This window comes from Alligator mississippiensis, chromosome 6, assembly GCF_030867095.1.
Source record: "Alligator mississippiensis isolate rAllMis1 chromosome 6, rAllMis1, whole genome shotgun sequence".
Classification (NCBI taxonomy): domain Eukaryota; kingdom Metazoa; phylum Chordata; order Crocodylia; family Alligatoridae; genus Alligator; species Alligator mississippiensis.
In genome coordinates this window covers 55,088,088-55,108,932 of record NC_081829.1, presented here as the reverse complement: position 1 = coordinate 55,108,932, position 20,845 = coordinate 55,088,088, and the positions used below count along the sequence as shown (strand labels likewise).

The window sequence follows — 20,845 nt, the reverse complement described above, 5'->3', positions numbered from 1 at the left end:
CAAGCTGGTCTTCTGCCATATTGCTAGTCTTCCTGCATATCGGGATGGTTTGTTCCTGCACTCTCAGTAAGGCTTTTTTAAAGTACAGCCAGCTCTCCTGGACTCCTCTCCCCCTCAGACTGGCTTCCCAGGGGATCCTGCCTAAGAGTTCCCTGAGCGAGTCAAAGTCTGTTTTTCTGAAGTCCAGGGTCCTTACTCTGCTGCTCTGCATCCTTCCTTTCCTCAAATCTAGCAGTCAGAGAGGAAGAATTGAAAATCTATCACATGTCCTGCTTACGTTCCATAAAGAGCTGGGTATATTCAAAATTTCATGTTAAAATATATTTATCTGTACTTTTTTTTAAGCAAGAAGTACTCTAGAGCTTATCAATAGGTTTTCTCATGTGGAGTGGAAAGAAAGCCAAATAACATTTTACCAACAAAACTTAGAATTATAGAAAAGTGGGGATGTTCTGTATATCATCTAAACATGTTCATTATTGCAAATGAGAATTGTTTCATTAAACAAAATGCAATACACAAAAATGGGAGGAAAAAAATAAATACATACATGTATTAGGTTTGTATTAATAGCACAAACTAATAACCATGCTCTTAGACACCACTGATATATATGTAAAGCCTTATGCTCACAGTTAGTCTTTATCTAAACATATATTAATGCTATAGTTAAGATTCAAATGGCTCTCCTACTCTTAGTCATAATATCTATTTATCTATCTACACTAGTCAATTGCCCATCATGAATGACAGAGTGTTTAAGGGAGTGTTTATATGCTCCACCCCCACTCACCCTTTGGGGCTGGCCATGTAAACAGTCCCTCGGCTGCCTCCTCGTCCAGCCTCCAGCATGGCAGCTCCCTCCACCTACCCGCCTCCACTTCCTCACGTGGAACAGCGGAGCAGCAGGGCTTCCCTCCACCTGATGAAGTGGCGGCAGCTACAGGACAATGGCAGCGGTTCCCTCCCCCAAGCCCACCTGCCTCTGCCTCCTCCCCATAGAGTAGCAGGTCTTCCTTCTGCTTGAGACAGGGGTGGCTCCCTCTGCCCTGCCCACCCTCCTCCACCTCTGTCTCTTCCTGTGGAGCAGCAGGGCTTTCCTTTGCCTGAGGAGGTGGCAGCTGCAATGGCTCCTCTCTCCTCCCCTGCCTGCCTCCGCCTCCTCCCTGCCTCAGGAGGGAGAGTCCCCGCAGTCAATCGCTGCTGGCCCTCTGGCTGGTGCATGAGCAGTTGCCCAAAAACACGGACAGACAGACACCCAGACTAAGCCCTTTATTACATTAGAGAGAGAGAGTGTGTGTGTAAAATCTTTCTAAGCCATGACTACCATTTTCACCCCACCATTGCCAATACATTAATCTCAATGGCACATGCTTTTATTTGTTTCTAGAGTTCCAACAGCAGTCTTGCTCTTAGTTGCTTTTAGTTGCTTGCTTTGACTTACTTATATCGAACTAAGCATAAAAAAAACTTGCCATATTGCTTCCAATTTTTGTCCTTGATTGTTTATCCTAATGCTTATGAAAGGTGCAAACTGATTTCATTGGAAATTCAAGTCAAAAGGTACAGTGTCAGCAGTGGGACTGCAAATTCTGCCATGCTACACCATCAATATGACTTAACCCTGGTGAAAGAAAATCCCTCTTGAAATTAGAGGATAATGCATTCACAAAGACTCTACAGACAAAGGGCACTTTTACACATGCTCCAGAGTAGCAAATTGGGAAGGGAAGAGAGATCAGAGTGGCACTTGGGGAGGGTGAAAAGCTAATTAGTGGCATGCTGGCAAAAAAAGATTGGCCCCTGTTGTTTTAAAGGATGGCTTTGGTCATTTGAAATTAAATACAAATAATAATACAGTAATAGCAAAGCACTAGACTATACAAATAATTCCAGAACATCTATTGATTATGAAATATTCACAAAAAACACCCTGTAAAAATTCCCAAAGTATATTTTATAATGATGAAACCATATAAATGATTCTCAAAATGTAAACTTCAACTGATCCTACCATTTCTTTAAAAGGAAATCAATAAGAATTCAAGCCTCTCTGTCATTTTTATTCTTTATACATGCTTTTTTCAAAGCATAAGAGGTAATGAATCAATTTGCATGAACTCTTCTTGTACAGATAGGTGTACATCTCTTGGCTACAGAGCCTGTTTCTTTTTTTTCCCCTTTTCTTTTACTTCAGATGTCAAAACTTTACTCAGAATAGGTTAGAGATCCTGTAGCACAGGGGTAGGCAAAATATGTCCAGCAAGTCCATTCTATCTGGCCTACAGGGCCCCTAAAATAATGTAGGGAATTAAAATGCATCTGTCCTTGGTTCCTGTCAAAGATGACAGGAACCAAGGGCAGTAGGACCCAGGGGAAGCCCTGGAAAGCTCCTGCAACAGCAGGGCCTGCCTGGCCCCATCCCCGTGGTCAGAAGCCCCAGCAGGGGCTTCTCGCCTGGGACCATGAGACTCCTCCAGCGCGGTAAACTCAGGTAAGGGTGGGGTGTGGGGAAGGGCAGGGGATGAGCTGGTGCTGAGCGCAGGGAAAAAGAAGCCCCTCCCCCGCCCCGTGACCAGAGCTCGTAGCTTCAGCCGCTTGCAACCTGTGCAGGGCTGTCCTGAGCAGGCACAGGCAACCCCTGGCGGGCTGTGAGCAGCTGCAGCTCGAGGCGCTGGCCATGGGACAGGGGAGGGGCTGCTTTTCCCCTTCCGCACTCAGAACCAGTTTGTCACCTGGCCCCACTGCCAGCCTGGGCCCCGCGTCAGCTCCGAGCTCACTCATCAGGGCTGCACCACGGTGGCAGCAGCTGTGGGCCCCCCTGCTTGCTGTGCTGGGTAGTGTTTGCTGGTGCTGAGCACAGGGGAGGAAAAGCAGCCACTCGCCCACCCTGTGGTTGGCGCCCCGTGCTGCAGTTGCCCACATGGGGCTTCCTGTGCCTGCTCAGGGCAGCCCTGCACAGGCTGCAAGCGGCTGCATCAGAGAGGTCCAGGCACAGGGTGGGGGAGGGGCTGCTTTTTCCCTGCACTAAGCACCAGCTCCTTCCCTCCTGGCAAGCAGGGGGTCGGGGCTATGCGCTGCCCCCTGCCTGTATTGCGGGGCTGGGGGGGCACTGAGAGTGAGTGGGTGCGGGTACAGGTGCGGGAGCAGAGCAGGACCCGCACCCATGTCCCGGGGCCAGTGCCGGTGGGGCCCAGAGCAGGGTGGCAGGGGTATAGGGTCCCGGCTGGCAGGGGCTCTATGGAGCCAGGCCAGCTCCCCCCTCTCCCTGCTGGTGCAGCCCAGCCCAGCTCCACAGACCTCTGCCAGCCTGTGCCCCGCTCTGGGCCCCACCGGTGCTGGCCCTGGGATATTGGTCCCAAGATGGTAACCAGGGGGCGGGGCACCTGGGTGGGGCACCTGTCAAGGGGCGGGGCTACCCATGCGGCCCTCGACAGCTTGCCACAACTTAGTAAGTGGCCCCCTGCCTGAAATAATTGCCTGCCCCGCTGTAACAGATTTAGTATGCAGGGCTAGTGTATTTCTAAGCATTTGTATCAGATTACTCCCTCACCTTTCTTATTTTGCAGTATGAGATGAATATACACCATTCTGCAGGCTAATAATAAAGAAAACAAGCAAGTCCTTCAGTTATTTATAAAACACCACCACTCAGATAATCTTTTAGCACCTTAAAATCTTCATCTAAATGCACCCATAAATGTAAGAGTGAAAAATTACTGCAGTAAGCAGTGCAGATTGAGAAAATGCAATGTACATACCACTGTGCTTCCATTGTGCATGTTATGCGTGTCCTTATGGGCATGGGCACAGAAATCTATACAAGCTGTTACTCCAGAGAAAGGCCTACCATCCTTAGATCCAAGTCGACAGTCTGGGCCCATGTATTCATTTTCCACCTAAAATTAAAATACATGAAGTTTATTTGGAGACAGCACTGAGCAATTTAAGATTCCACAGGCCGAAGTGGCATTGGTTTTTAACTAAATAAATGTACTTATGAACACTGTTTTATCAGAGAGTAAATATTGTCTTGTGCAACATACTGCAATATTATTCCTGGGTGTCACCAAGACAATTAGCTCAGCCAGATTCAAAGAATTATTAAGCTTGTATAAAAGAAAATTTCCCTATGTACAATAGATAATAGCTATTGATATTTTACCGGGACGGGGGGTGGAGACAAAAGCCCAGAGGTATGTGAAGTGCCTGGGGACCTGGCAGTAGGGAAAACAATAATGGGTACCTAAGCAACATTCTCTGGGAGAAGATAGGACAGTTAGTTAACTATTTAAAATGTTTATATACTAATGCAAGAAGTATGGCGAACAAACAGGAAAAACTGGAGGTCCCAGTACAAATACAGATTTATGATGTGATTGGGATTATAGAGACATGATGGTATAGTTCACATGACCGGAGTATGATCCTAGATGAATGTAGCTTGTTCAGGAAGGACAGGCAAGGGAAAAAAGGGAGGTGGTGTTGCCCTGTACATAAAAAACAATGTACGCAGGCTAGGGACAGACATTACACTTAAACAGTTTTAAGTGATCAGAAACTGGTTTAAAACTGTTACAGAACAGACGTTCAGTACACATAAACCAGCCTGAAAATGGCTGAAACCAGTCTGAGATAAACATGGTTAAATGTAGTATCAGACTTAATTGATTTGGGTCAAACTGGTTTATGCAGTGTCTGTCCCAAACCCCTTCCTGGTTTAACTTAAACCAGTGTTCCCCAGCATCCCAGATGCTTTGCAGCCTTGGGTAGGGTTTTCTGTTCCAGAGCATGGCTGGACCCATCCCTGTGCCAGGCTTCCCTTTGTCCCCTCCCCACTCCCTGCTCAAGCAGGGATTCCCCCCTCCCCTCTCCCACAGCATGGACTGTAGGCAGCATGTCATATGCTAGCTAATGCTGAGAGGTGTCTGTGTAAGGCAAACAGGAGAAAGGCAGACAGGACAGTGTCTGCTTAGGGCTTTTTGGAGTTTATCAACAAGTCAGCTGGTAATGTCCCTCCCTTCCTTCCTTGAAAAAAGTTGTTTAAGAAGAGCCTGAACTAATGAGAAAGGCTTTCATTTTCTTATTGGGCTGATAAATGCTCTGTTATCAATCCTGTGCTGGCTCCCTCATTGGTCAGGAGCAGCGAGGTGGGGAACCCTTCCCTAATTGAAGCGTCCTGCTGGGGCCTGCCCATGCCCCCTCTCAGGTCAGCACTATGGATGGGAAAGGAGGGCTGCTCAGCTTCTAGCCTAAGCCACTGCAAGCGTGTGCTTGCATTTCTTCAGTTCAAAAGGAATGTCTGTGCAGTTGGAAAACGATTCAGCCTAGCCAGGTTAGACTAACCTGCAAAAACTGAATCAATAAGGGCTCAGGCTTTTTGAATGCCTGTCCCTAGCCCATGTGTTTTGAAGTACAGTGCAAAGTGGAAGGCAGGCCTGTTGAAAGCCTCTAGGTAACAGTCCAAGGGGAGCGCATCAGGAAAGGTGTAATAGTGGGTGTCTGCTACAGGTGGACAAAGGCTGGAACAACTGATGGAAGTTTCCAAATTGCAGGACCTGGTTCTCATGGGTGATTGTAATTATTGGGACATCTGATGAGAGGAACACACAGCAGTGCACAAGCAGTTGAGCAAATTCCTGTGGTGTGACGGGGATAACTTTTTGATATGGGTGGTAGACAGGCAAACAGAGGGGAAGCTCTTCTCGACTTGCTGCTCACAAACAGGGAGGAACTACTAGAGAAGGTAAAGGCAAGAGGTATCTTGGATTACAATGACCACAAAATGATAGAGTTCAAGATGATGAGGGGACGAAAGAAAAAGAGCAGCAGAATAAAGACACTGGACTTCAAAAAAGCAGACTTCAACAAACTCAGGAAACTGGTAGGCAGGATCCCTTGGGAGGCAAGTCTGGGGGGAAAAGGAGGCTGAAATAACTAGGTATATTTAGTCTGCAGAACGTAGTCTGGACAAGAGAAGACAGAGGGGTGGGAGGTGAGATTTGATAACAGTGTTCAAATGCTTGAAAGGCAATTACAGTGAGGATAGGAAAGGGCTTTTCTCTCTGATGGAAGGGCACAGTGCTAGAAGCAATGGCCTCAAGCTTTAGCAAGGAAAATTTAAGTGGCAGATTAGGAGGAACTTTTTGACTAAGAGGGTGGTTAAAGGCTACCTAGAGAAACTGTGAAACCTACATCCTCATAAGTTTTCAAGAACAAAGTTAGACAGTTGATTGGGATACTTTAGTCAGGGGTGATCCTGCCTTGAGCAAGGGATTGGATTAGATGTCCTGCAATGTCCCTTCCAGTCCTACTTTCCTATGATTCTATAATCTTAAAATTTTTAGGAGGTAAACTGATCAAGAGGCTAGAGCAGAAAGACACTTTCCCCCGGATACAGTATTTCAAAATTGGCTGAATGCATAATTGCACTTTTGCTGATGATAAAGGGTTCTTCAGAGAAATTCAGTATAGACTACTGCCAGTAAGCCATCAAATATGCCCTACAAGCCCAATGGCATTTCAAGATATGTGACCATATGTGAACAAAAATGAGAAATGGTGCTCATGTGCAGTTATACACAGAATAAGATGCTCAAATAATACACTGAGTGAAAGTATTTCTGCTCACGTATGTAAAATTATTAGGGCGGGCAATTCCAGGTACTTAAATACTAATTTTCAATAGTTTGGTATTTCTCTTGTGTTGTCACCATTTAATTTGGCTAATGTCATGAGCCAAACTTGTGCTAGGGGGGATTCCTTCCGACTCTCACCACTTGATATTTAGATGTGCACTGATGTTCTTACTTGCATGTGAATGGAGAAGGGTGGAAGAAAAAAACCCAAAAACCCAAAAAAACCTATTGAGGGAGGCTAATAACTTCATAAGAAAATAAAGGTCTTCCTTATGTCCTTTCTTTCTTTCCTTTTTTGGAAACCACACCCACAGTTGGTAACACCACCACACTATGGATCATAAAAAAATCATATAGGATCATCTCTTTCTATACCATCCCAAACAAATGTTTGTTTAACCTGCACTTAAAACCTTCCAGAGATAGAAATTCCAGAATCTGTTCTAGTGCTCTAAGTAATCTATTCTGGTGGTTAATGACTCCTAATAAACAATGTCAAATCTCAATATCAAATGTAAATTTCCTTTGTTATACTTTAAGTCCATTACTTCTTGTCCTGCTCCCTGTGCACAAAGAAAACAGTTGAATTTCATCTTATTTATATTTTCTTTTTATGTTTGAAGACGATCACCCCACCTCCCTTTCCAGAACAAATAAATCAAATTCTTTCAATTTTGCCCAATATGGCCTAATTTCTAGAAAGATCTTTAACAATTTTTGTTGCTCTCCTCTAGGTTCCTTCCAATACACACTAATGAAGACTAGGTAAAATCAACGTGCTATTTACTGCTGAAAGTTCAAAGCTTTAGAGTTCTAAAGAAGGAATGTTGATTTTAATCTGTGTCACTCACTTCCACCCAGAGGGGTGCAGTATGCAAACAGACAGAAGGACTAAGGTATACAAATGAACTGAGAAGGAGAAACATTTCAGCTACAAAGATTGCTCCATATTATTTGTCCATTTATCCAGAACAAAGAACTCAAGATTTGAAGTGAGCTGGCCAAAGCAATGCAGGAAATCAGAGTGAAAATGGGATTCCTAGCTGCCTGGATCTTTGGCACCACAATTCTGACAATCTATGAAACAGTATATGTACAATTAAAATAACTGAGAGAAAAATTTCCATCAGCTGGTCTGACTTGCCTGAAAGATGCTGAAGATCAAAGGGCATGAATGCAAGGAATCATTGCTGAATGAAAGGTTATTTATGGGACTTATGCACCCAATTATTAATCTGTAAGATTTCAATAACATGTTATTACAATAAAATATTTTACGTGATGTCTGAAGCTATTCTCCATTTAGTTGAGAAGGATTTTAACTTTTTTAGAGGAAAAACATAGGTCCTTTAAAGACGTTAGAGAAATGTATATCTTATTTAGTTAGTCTATAAAGGTACATATCTATCCTGCCTTCAGAGAAATGTAAGACAAAGATGTCCAGTTTAGTAAAGTTTTTTGCTCCCTATGCATCAGTAGGGGTCATTTTAGTCTTAAGTGTATTTGAGGGGACAGGAAGAGGGTTGTCATGTTGTTTAAAGCAGTAGTGCTCAAACCTCTGGTTCTGCAGGCCAGATGAGGCTCATCTGAAGGATGGACTGAACCCCGCACACCTGGATCAGACTGCAGGCCCTTGGTTGGCCCCTACATACTGGGATCAGGCCCTAGTGTCCAGTGTTGCCCGTATTCTTCCCTGAGCACTGTGATTTGGCCCTGGGACCCAGAGCTGTCCCCTCCCTGCCTCGAGCACTGGGATTGGGCCATAGGGCCCAGCACCACCCTACATGGTGGGATATGGCCTTGGGGCCGGGTAACTCCAATGCCTGCCTCTGCACCCTAGGGTAAGGCATCTGGATCCAGTGCATGGGGTTTGTGTTTCTCCATGGTTATGACCACTGCTGTACTGCTGTCAAATTTCCAGAACTGTGGAGAGCCCTGAATGCCAGAAGACAGAGTGCAAGGAGCCAGATCTGGCTGGCAGGTGAGGGATTGAGCACCCCTTGTTTTAAGCCTGTACTCACAGACATACCTGATTCTGAAAAGCTTCAGGAGCAAGTTTCTTATAAACAGGAGCCACATCGGTAGCTAACATTTGCAAATTATTTTCAAGAAGTTCCTCCTACAGAAAACAAAAAAATATTTATAACCTATCATTTGCAGTTTACTTTAAAACATCTAACCTAAACTAGTAAAGCCAAGATTCAAAGTTAATGCACCCTCTATCTTATATTTCATTTACCTGATCTTATTTCCTTTGGTTACTGTTCTTGGCCATAAATAAACTTGCTATCACAAACAGTACATGGCAAAAGCATCAAAACTGACAAAAAACCACAGTAGACAAGGAGTTAATTCCATCTTTGTTTTTGTCTTCTCTTGTACAGGTATTCTAGAGAAGATGGCTGTTCCAAAAACAGCAGGAAGGGAAGGCAGGCATTTGCTTACCATGTTGGGAAATCTTTTTTGTCACTGTTTTTGCTTATTGGAACTTGCTTTTTTAATACTGATAAGAGTTTCTGCTGAAAAATCCTGTTGATTATCAGAGTTGTAACAAGCAGAGTTGGTGCCATGGACAAGCCTGTAGGAAAGCTGCAAGGGGGGTGCATACAAGGGTTCAGAGAGTGGAAGTGAGATGTGCATGATAGTTCAGAGGCAAGGGGAGTGGGGCACAGCAGTCTCACCCATGCTGGAATCTCCTAACCAGTCCCTGGCTGTGCTACTGCTACCTCATACTCTGCCTACCCTGGCTGTTGCTCTTAAAGTAGCAGCAACAGCATCCATGCAGAGGTATTTACTGGGGCCCTGGGCAAAAACAAAATTGGAAGCCCCCCTCTAGAGGTGCACCGATATATCAGTTGCATATCGGATTGGCACTGATAAAAGCAAAGTTAACATTATTGGCTATTGGCTTTTTTTGGCCCATGTAGCCAATTAATGTCAGGGATAAATGCCACATGCATGTGGCCAGGAATGCAGCCAGGCAGTGTCCAGGCAGCTTGGAAAGCAGTGTCCTGCTAGTAAATCTGGGGTAGGGAGGGGCATTGGGGGGGCACATGGAGGGCCCAAAGGTGACAGAATGGGGCAGGGGTAGGGGCTGGGGCAATGGCAGGGGCAAGCGCTGCCCAGTCAGGGTGGTGAACGCAACCCTGGGGTCAGGAGTGGGACAGAGCCACAGAAGGCTCATCAGGGGGACATGGGAGGTTGGGTGGGGGCAGCTCCCCCCCACTGCACGCACTCCCGAGGGAGGCATGAGGGGCATGTGCCCCCCACAATTTGTGCAAAGGGTAAGGGTGAGCTGCCCACTGCGGACTCAGGGCCAGGGGGGCTGGGCTTGGAGTTGGCAGAGGCAGAGTGGGCTCAGCTGCGTGGGGTAAGTGGCAGCGGCAGCACTGTGAGGGGTGGCTACGTGGGGGCTCTGAGGAATTTTGGGGTGGCTATAGCCTCCCAAGTCTTTTCTAGCACCACCCCTGCTCAAGGCATTCTGCACAGGGCTCCTGAAGGAAAGGTAGCAGAACAAGTGCCCCAAGCAGGGGCGGTGCTAAGGGAGGCATGGGGAGGGAAATGGCCACCCCACAACTCCCTGTACCCCTCCTATAGCCACCACACCCAGTGCCACCACCGCCTGCCCTGCACCACTGAGCGCACCCCAGCCCAGCCCCCCACTGGGAAGAGACTGGCACAGCCCCTGGCCCCAAGTCAGAGTGGGCAGCTCCCCCTTTCCCCACATACAAATCTGGGGTGCACATGCCTCCCATGCCTCCCCTCGGGGTGTATGCAGTGGCAGGGAGCTGCCCCCACCCCACCCCGTGCACCACCCAGATAAGCCGCCCTCATTATTGGGGCCTCCATCTATCCCACCTCCCCACACCCTTCCTCCCCACAGACTTACTGCCAGGATGTTGCTCTCCAAGCTGCCCGGCTGCATTCCTGGCCATGTGCATGAGGCATTTATCTGTGACATTAATTGGCCACATGGTCCAAAAAAAAGTCAATAGCCAGTAATATTAATTTTCCTTTTATCAGTGCCAAATTGATATATGACCGATATATCAGTGTACTTCTAGAGGGGGCCCCCCAATTTTGTGTTTGCCCAGGGCCCCAATAAATCTTAATCTACCTCTGAAGCAGGGCCTCTGGTTGGCAGGTGTCCCTGGGCCTGGGCCTGGGCCCGGGCCCTGTGTCCCGTGTGTTAATTCGCCTATGGCAGTCAGAAACTGTTTTGGAGTTTCTGGCATGGAGCTGCTAGGACAAGATTCCACAGGGGTTGGGGTGGTTCCAGCACCCTTCCTATCTTGGCACCTGGGCTGGGTGCCCATCTTGCCCACCCCTAGTTACACTACTGCTGATTACTGGTGCTAGGTGACCCCACTAGCTTCTTCATTCTTTGTGCCCAAGGAAGGAGATACCTTCTCCAGTTCTTGCCTTTGGAGATGCAAGGGTCTCAGCTGAGGCCCTGGTGGAGGGCCAGGTCAGTGTTCTGTTCCTCAGAGACATGGTAAAATAAAAACAGACTTAACTAGATGGCTTTCTGTTATAACATATTTTTACACCCTGTTACTTGTACCATTACAGCCCAAAAATGTTTGCATTTTCCCTGAAGTCTCAATAGTCAGTTGGGGAAATCAAAGAGTCAAGGAAATCAAAGGCAGCAGACTGAACATGAGGTGACATATTCCTTCCCCTTTTTTCAAATGTGAAGACAAGACTTTTGAGTGGAATCCTAGCTTCAGTCTTACAAAATACACTGCAAAGTGACAGGTACTATTTCATTTCTTCTGTAAGAAACCTCCTTTTCTCAGAGTGTGTTTATCTACTTACATATCCATGGATAAATATATACACACACTTTTCAATGGCATATTAGATTTATATAATGGCACACCATCTTGTGAACTCATACAATTTTCAAGTTACAAATTAAAACTGTGCCACGTGTCTTTTTGACTCGTTTCAGGTAACAGATCCTTAGCTTAGATCTATACTACATACCATTCTTACCTAAAGGTATAATACACTTATTTATATTAAACCTTATCTCACACTGTCTAGTGTCTCAAATGATAAAATAATCCAAATCTCTCTGTACTTTGAATCTATCCTCTTCTTAATTTGCTATAGCTCCTAACATTATGTCATCGGCAAAATGATCAATATGCAACATTTAGCTAAGACAAAGAAATATCTACTAGACAAAATTAGTGACAAACCAAATGAATGGATGAATGAATGGCGGTTTTGTGATATAACTTTACCCTGAATTTTATTTCAGTAATTTTAAGCATATAACAGCTAAACTGACTGGAATACATCCATGTAGGTGGTTGGGATTTTAATTAGCTCTATAAAAGGGAAAGGTCAACAGGATCTTTACACAGTTGATCTGAATCAACTCTGGCCTGACTCTTATGTGAAACTACAAACATCACTACTGCATGCAGAAGCAAGACGACTCTCTAACTCCTGCCTGGAGTTCAACAAGTTGGAAAGTTTTGCTAATGAGAAAACAGTAGGAATGTATTCCTGGAAACCTGCACATAGCATGTTGAAAATGTATTTTAAAATATATTAGACTGGTTGTTCAGGATGCAGTCACTTTTTTCTGTCAGCTCTCCAGAAAAGTAGGGCTGGAAAGAGTAAAAGGGGCCTGAAGTTACTTGTAGACATGGCAACTCTTAAGTCAGGAGTCAGGCCATCATTTCTAACGCAGGTATTTTGGAGTTAAAATGTGATCTCTACTGCTTTCCTTTCCTTCCTTCCTTTTCAAAAAGATTTCTAATATCAAACAGATCTATTGGATACTTTTTAGTTGTGTAATGTGTAATTTTGCAGAATCCATTTCCATAGGCACTGACTTATTTTTGCCGGGGGGGGGGCGGAGGTGCTAAAATGATGGCCCTTTTATTTTTGCCAGGGGTTGCCTAAGATGATGCCCTCCTGCCCTGCACCCCTGGCATGGCCAGAACAGAGCCCACGGAGAAGCAGGGGTGCATATGGGCTGTCCGCTGCAGGCTCTGGCTCCCTGCCCTGCTGCCCTTCCCCTGGGAACCCTGCACTGGCCACAGCAACATGGCGAGGCACCAACTGCCCACCCAGCTCCAGTGGGTGTTACAACTCTGCACCACTGCTCTTGCTGCTTCTGGGTGGGCAAGGGGTCTCTCTCCATGGCAGCAGGGCTGCTGCAAGGCTCCCAGGGGGAGGGCAGCAAGGCAGGGAGCCCTGAGCCTGCAGTGGGCAGCCTGCATTCACCCTATGCTCAAGTCTTGGGATCATGTGCCCCCCCCAAATCCTCCTCCACAGGAACATGTGCGGCAGCAGAGAGCTGCCACCACCAGTCCCTGCCTGTGGCTTTGTCCCGCTCCCCATCTCAGCCCTGGGTTCTATACACCACAAGGCACATAGGACAGTTTATTAACAGGTTTTTTAATGGTGGAACCACAGTGTTACTGCTTATACTAACTGGTTCTGTTGTATTAGATATTCATACATGATGAACAATGCATATGAACACAACCAAAATTTCACTTAAACACAGAAGAACATTTTAGAATCAATTTTAAAGCATTACAGTACACAGGAAGACTGATTTCATTTTTAAGAGGTGTTGAGAAAGGTGACTGCATAAGCAGTGTCCTGGAGTTTGGCATGCACAAGTATGTGCATGTGGGTGGATAGAAATCTGTAGATTCCACCTATAGCTCTCTTCTAAATTCTTGTTCATATTCTTTTCTGAAAAAGAACTTACTTGTTTAGGGTCATCTGTGAGGAGTCTAAATTTCCTGGGGGTTTTGCTTCTTGCAAATTTACAACCATTGAAATACATACTCCACGAACAGCCAAATGAGAATGATGCTCCACAAGTTTCAGGATCAAGTCCTTGACATGCACAAGTACGGCTAAGAGAGAGGTAAATTCATGAGAGACAGTTGGCAAGGTAAAATGTTTCTTTAGATACAAGTCATCACTTACATGATTTTTATACTATGTGACAGAACAACAGAAAGATTTATAAAATATATATTAAATGTTCAATCAGTTGTTTTTGATAACAATGACTATGATTGAGTCATTCTTTTTGAAGACACTCCCAAAATATTTAATTAAAATGAGCAGAAATACATTATAGTTCTACCCACATCGATGTAATTTTGACTTCTCCAGCTGGACAAATTTAAAAAATTGCAAACCAGTATCATTCTTACTCCTGTTTCTCCTACCCAAATGGATACTGCAGAAAGCTTTGCTTAGGTGTGGAATCTGATTGACATTTTAAAATGGAGCCATGCTAACTAGGAGGAAATATTTAAAACACAAATGAGATCTGAGGTGCTGAAGAGTTGTAAAAGGGTCCTGATTCGATTCAGGCCATACAAGAATCTACATGGAGGCTGAGATATATGCTCCTGTAGCTTCACTTGGCTGTAGTAAGTTCTGCAGCCAACTGACAAACCAGTGGGATAAGGCAGGTTCATTTCAGCATGCAGAGGAAGAGTACTCTGGCTTGAGTGCCTAGGTACTCTCATGTCTGAAAATTAGGAGGGTTGATTATGACTCGTTCTCTTCTTCTGAGCAGCACCAGAAGTACAACAAGGAAGGGGCCAGTTAAATGCTCATCCTTAAAGAATGAGGACAAGAAGGTATTTTAATTCTGACTGTCTATATAGAAAACTTATATAGAGGGAGAGAAAGACTCACATGCAGAGTCAGAACTACAAGGAAATGAGAACTGACTAAAAGAAGCCAAGCTGGTAATGCTGAAAACAAAAATGTTTCTGTTAACACAGTTTAGGCTCTTGGAATACGACTTACTATCAGCCGTGGATTTCAGTTTAATCAGAAAATTCAGGGAAGTCATTACCAGTGAGAATGGAGGAAACAGTTGAGGAGGGTGGGTATATAAAAGAGAACAATGGCCAGTGATGAGAATTCTTTATTTTAAGTCTGCTCCCATCCACTCTACAGTAGCTTAATGTCTGACTCACTATGACTGGCATTTATTTCAGCAGTCCCAAAGTGGGACCTCTAAAAAACTTGATTTCATGTCTACAAATAAGAAAACCAAGCAGGAGAAGTCAAAATCAATACAAAGTATGAGTAAAACTAAAATAGTATTAGCTAAAGATTATAAGCCTCTTAAAATTTTGAAAAAACAACTCACTTTGAGACATGAACTATTCTATGCCTGATACGACTCATACTAGTAGTGGTGAAGAGGAAGATCATGGAGAAACTGTACCACAGGAGATGTAACCCCTTTAGGGTTACATCTCAGCCCACAGACATGGGGCCCATGCTACAGCCTTTCTGAAGGTGGTACAACATAATTTCTTCAAATAGCCAGCCAGTTCTGCTAGTGCGTATGGAGATGGAAACAGTTCCCCCCCTTCTAATTTCTTTGGTGTAATGAAAGGTCCAGTGTTCAAATGGAGGGAGCAACCACTGGATCCTCTCATCACAAGGACTAGATCTGTGTTTGGCCCTGATGGAGGGCACATAAGACAATAAGGGAGGGAAGAATCATTCTTCTTTCCCCCAAGCACACCTAGCAAAAGGATCAGTCACAGTCTGGCCTTTAATAAAGAATGTGAACAGAACACTGCACTAAACTGAATACTAGCAGTCTGTATGTTTAAATAAGCTCATGCATTATGCTTATTAGATTACTAAATCTAATTTATTTCCTTCATGCAAACCAACAGTTGAAGCATTAACCCCCGCACCCCCAAGAAAACCAACCAGGTGCTATAAATTTTACTTACTCTTCATTTAATGCACATCTACGGCTTGTGGGACAGCCATATTTTCGGAGACTCTGAGTCAGTTCTTTATACAATGTGTCAGCCAGAAGATGAGGAATCCCTTCCCAAGCCAATATCAGAATCACTATGACAGCAGTTTGGCAGTGATGTCCTGCACGCTGACGTACCAAGCAAAGCAACTTTTCCTCATCACTGCTTCTTCGTATCACCTGGAAAAGTCACATCATTCATTCATTCTTAGACGAGGATAGAAAATCTCTCTAAAATTCTGATGCCATATCCTTACTCACAAAAACCCTTCTGACCCATCCTATCAGCTTTTTATGTATGACTAAAAAAATAAAAATGCATTTGAAACTAAACCAAAACAAGCTATTTAAATAAATGTGAACTATATTTTGCACTCGACTATATATGTACTTCTCCTACTGAAGTCAACAGCAAAACACAGTCCTCAGACTGTTAAGCAAGCCAGGAGAATCAAGAAGAGTCAAGGTTAATGTTTCATTAACTTTGAACTTCTTGTTTTTTTACCAGTTTGTCACAAGCTTAATACCGTATATATTCAAGTAGTAGATGACCCTGATTATAAGACAACCCCCAATAATTACATTCTTTATACCCAGGGGTATAGGTTGTAGCCATGTTGGTCTAAGAACATAGGTAGACATGGTTCTTTGGGTAAGTGTGATATCTTTTATTAGGCCAACTAAATAGTTGGAAAAAAAATTTCTTAGCAAGCTTTTGGGTTTAAAAACCCTTCATCAGGCTGAGGAAGAATCTGCAATTGGTGTGTGTGTGTTCTTCCTGAATGGAATAAATAGTAAAGAGGCCAGAGGCTGGTATATATATGCAAGAAAGCTAGTCAGTGAAGATGTAAACTGAGGAGTCAGTGGGTGAGAGACAGGCTGTGGGATGAATGTAGCAGTGGAGAGGTACCAGGGGAGTCAGATGTCAGGCAGGTTATAGTGTGTCATAAATCTAATGTCTATATTTAGTCCATGACTTTTTGTATCCAGGAGGTTGATGAAGTTCATAGGCTCATCTGTGAAAAGTGTTTTGTAAATTCCCTTTGAGGGTCAGAACTGAGAGACTGGAGAGAGAGTGGTTTTCTTGTCAGAAACGTACCCCTACTGGTAATTGGGTATTCTTGTCTTTAATAGATTCCCGGTGTGCGTGCTTTCTGGTGTGCAGTTGTTGTTTGGTCTCTCCTATGTGTTTTCCATCAGGGCATTTGGTGCATTGGATATTACATTTTTGGAGGTAGGTAGGTAAGCAAGATGACAACTCAGAGTACAGACCCAAAGATATTACTGACTTTATAGACTTCATCCTCACACACAACCATTTCACTTTTAATAACCAACACTTCCTCCAGATGTGCAATCTTTCTCTTTCAAACATGCAGTCTCTCTCTCTCTGTATAGATCAGGTGGCACTTCAGCAAGGCTTTTTGGTGCTTTTATGTAACAGCTGATTCAGTCAGCTATTAGATAATAGCACCAAAAAAGCCCCACTAAAGCACCAAATCTATACAGATATTGGGCAAGCCAGGTCCAACTAATGCAATGACTTTTCTGGGCATACGCTGGGCTTGGTGTGGGAGTGCACCAAGTTTAAAGCAAAGTGCCATTTTGTTTTGTTTTTAGGTTTGTAAGCAGCCTTAGAGCTTCATTCATCTAGATCCACATACCAATGATTGAATAGAACATAGAAGCACTTCCCTACTGATGCCACAGAACAGGAAAAAGAGGGAAACCATGCACTTTTTTCACTCCTCACTGCTTAGATATTAAGCTACTGGGGGCAGCAGCTATTTTTGTGTTCTGTATTTTATGGCACTTAATGCAATAAAATGATAAACCATAACTATGGCTCCTGGGCAGTACAACAATACAAACAATAGCAGTTTATCAGCAGAACAACTGCTTTTATGCAGCCTTTAAAATTAAGGAGAAAAGCATTCCTGATATTCCTTCTCCCATCCATCCATCCATCCATCCATCCATCCATCCATCCATCCATCCATCCGGTATTTGTCATAGAGTAAAGCACATTATTTAATAAACACTAATAAACAAAATAATGACAAATAGTAGATACATAGTCTTTACTTTCACCTGTTCTCCAAATAAGTGGTAGACCACTGTGATTTCTCCATAGAGCACTGTCATTCCCAGAAAAGCATCAAGGCTCTATTCATAAGCTTAAGCAGCTACATAGTAGCATCCCGGGCCTCCCCTTCCTGGCACAATCACATATAAAACTAGACTACTTTTGACCCTGAAATGTTGAGACTCTCCCCCAGTTCCCTAGTATCTGCTTAAGTAGATCAAGGAATCAGTCAACTAGGTTATTCACCTAACTTCCTCTCATACTAGGCTATCTATTACACATATTTAAAAATCGTACTCTTGAATACCATATTGTTTTGAAGTCCTGCATTACAAAATCAACAAGAGCATGTGCAAGCACTGAATGGCATACAAGACAGACAGAACAACAGAAATTCCAGAAAGTTTAATATACAGGGAAATAATTATTCAATATTCTAAGCAGAAAACTGAAGTGTCCTATTGGCACATAACTGAGATAATGCTGATAGACCACAGATGCAAGATAGCAACAGAATTTCACATGTTGACTCAGACATTGAAAAGTATTACGTCAACATAAGGATTCCTAATCACATCAATGTCCTTACTTATTTGTTCTCAGAGATGAGTCCAACAGTAATATATGTTTTTTAACTTTGTCATACTTATGACCACCTAAGTATCTTAACTACTTAACAATGGGGACCAGCTACTTCTGCAATTAACCTGAAAACTCACTGGTGACACAGGCAAAGGTACATATGGAGCAATTCCAAAAGGAGGGGAGGGGGTGCTACAGCTGAGAAGCATGTAGCAGCTATGTTGTAACAGTTAGGTGTGTACATGCTGTGCGGGCCGGGGGCGAGCTGGGCCTGTCTTTGCGCACGTGGGCTGTGGCCAGCAGCCCGGGCACGCAGGGCCGGAGAGGACCGTACGGCGGCAAGGCACACACGGGCTAGAATTAGTCACAGAGGCGTAATGGTTGATTTAAAGATTGTTTACTTACACCAGTGGTGGTAGTGGTGTAGGCTGGTCAGCATCCCGGTGCAGCTCTGCTTAAATCCTCATTGGAGGACTACGACAAATTCGTTCTAGCCCCGGAGTTGTGAAGCTCCGCAGGTTCGGTAATTTCTTTCCCCTGGAGTTGCTGAAGCTCCGTGGGTTCGGTCCGGTTCTTTGGCTCCGGAGTTGTTAAAGCTCCGCGGGTTCGAATATTTAGTATACAGGAAAAGGGATACGTCTAGGATTGCGCTCGGCGACGGGGAGAGGCCAGAGGCTGTTTAGACCTCTGTTGCCTTCTTAAGAAATGCGTTGGGTCCATAAGGGTCCACAGTGCTTAGAGATCTTCACACAGCGCGAAGTCTCCTCCTCCTGATGTTTGTGGAGTCCTCCAACTTGGGTGGAAACCACTCAAGCTCTTTATACGTCTAGCAAGCCAATTGCTAGCCGCCACATGTGCATAATTGAGAATCGGCCAATAATGTGGCACGAATCTTCATACAAATGGTGGGAACTCCTTTGCACCGTGCATTTCTGAGATGCAAAAGAAATGCACCATGCAAAGAAAGCTACAAATTGGTGGGAAATTCTCCGTTGCACCGGGGTTCTCTTCTGCAGCAGAGAACTCCACCGTGCAAGGAAGCTGCAACTTAGCGGGAACATCATTTAGCAGCGCCAAAGCACACACAAACAAAAAATCACAACTTTGGGTTGTGACACATGCAATGTTACACATGTAGCAAAACTGCTTCAAGTTTAACCATAAATGAAACAGGTTTCAGCTACTACTCAAAGAGAAAAGGAATTTAATCTCTCTGAACAACCTACAGGTGATGTTTCTAATCTCCCTCTTCTTTCTGTTTCTCAGATCATAACTGAAATGAGAAAAACAAGTATCTCCTAGTTTCCCAGTACAAAAAGTTGTCCTTTGTGGGCACTGCTGGATTTCTAAGCCGCATATGTACTATCCAGAAAAAATGATGAATGGACAGGAAAAGAATGTATATTTGCTTTATAGTGTCATCATTCTTCTTTGAAGTTAAATATTGCTGGAATCTATTTCATTATACATAATACTGGACTCAAAAACACATACTATACAACTTTTTAGATCATAAAACTGGTTAAAGGATTTATCAGTTGTCTGGGTTATATTTTTGTATCTCTTCTGAGATTATGAGTATACCACATCCTTTTAATTGTACTTTGCTGGTCTGGCTACTGCAGTCTTAACTACTTCTATTTCTGGTTACTCAAGGTAAGGTACTTTTCTCAGCAGCTGATTTAGTTGTTGCAATTCTACATGGGTCTAGATCTGTGGTTCTCAACCTTTTTAGACTCTAGGCACGTCTCCAAAACTTGTGTAAATGTAACAGCATTCCATCAAAAAAAACTAACTGTACTCATTTTTGACTATGGAAAAATAGATGAGAGTGCTGAAGATAACACTGGATTACTATTCAAAATGACTGGGTTCATCTTGTGAATCAGGTTTTAAGTTTCTGCATAACTAACAGTGCTAATACTGCATGGCACCCTTTAAAATATCTCATGACACATACCCCTGTTGAGAACCACAGGTCTAGATTAGGGGTGCCCAACTCCTGAATCTCGGGTCAGATCCAGCTTGTGGGGTCCCCAAAGGCCTGGGAATTTGTCAGCAGGGGAACACTGGCAGAGTTAATTGCCACTCCCTTGCTGCCTAGTTTCTAAACCTGTGGGGAACCCTGAAGGCTGGATAACATGGCCTTGTGAACCAGCACAGGGCTGCACTCATGCACAAGGGGTCAGGCTGGCACATAGCTGGATTTGGGTGTGCAGGATCACATTGGCATGCTGAACTGCCCACAAAAATCAACTCTACATGCTGACTTCACCACTCTTTTGGCCCGTGGGGCTAGAAGGTTTAAGTGCCACTGGTTTAGATAGTCAGGTACAGCTCCTCCCTACCAGCAGATGGAGACAGTACAGCTAGGATTCTGGAAGTGTTTACTTTTCACTGTATCAGTAGATGATGCCAGTTCACATGCCACTGCTGACTTTCAAAGCAGCAATAATTAAAACATAGTTCTGTCATGACCCAAAGGTCTGATTTTTTTTGTGTGCGCTTCGGCACTAAGAATTATCCCCGTGGGTATACAGCTTCGTTGCACGGAGGAGTTCTGCTGCGCAGAGAACCCGCGTGCAGGGAAGTGTTCCCACCACTTTGCAGCAATCTTTGCAGGGTGCATTTCCTTTGCAGCACAGAAATGCACGGTGCAAAGGTTTCCCGCTCGTCGTATATAAATTCATGCCCCGCAATTGGCCAGTTTTAAATTATTCACACGTGGCGGCTAGCGATTGGCCTGCTAGCCGT

General features: G+C 44.2%; 1 protein-coding gene across 1 annotated transcript in view; it reads right to left on the bottom strand.

Moving 5' to 3' along the window:
• TET1 (tet methylcytosine dioxygenase 1) overlaps positions 1-20,845 on the bottom strand; it is a 147,067-nt gene that overhangs the window by 53,532 nt on the left and 72,690 nt on the right. Inside the window, exons 5-8 of the mRNA XM_019484386.2 lie at positions 15,395-15,603; positions 13,381-13,531; positions 8,668-8,757; positions 3,762-3,899 (exon numbers count right to left, since the gene is read on the bottom strand). Coding sequence (XP_019339931.1) covers positions 3,762-3,899; positions 8,668-8,757; positions 13,381-13,531; positions 15,395-15,603 — 588 coding nt within the window. The remainder of the gene's footprint in view (positions 1-3,761; positions 3,900-8,667; positions 8,758-13,380; positions 13,532-15,394; positions 15,604-20,845) is intronic.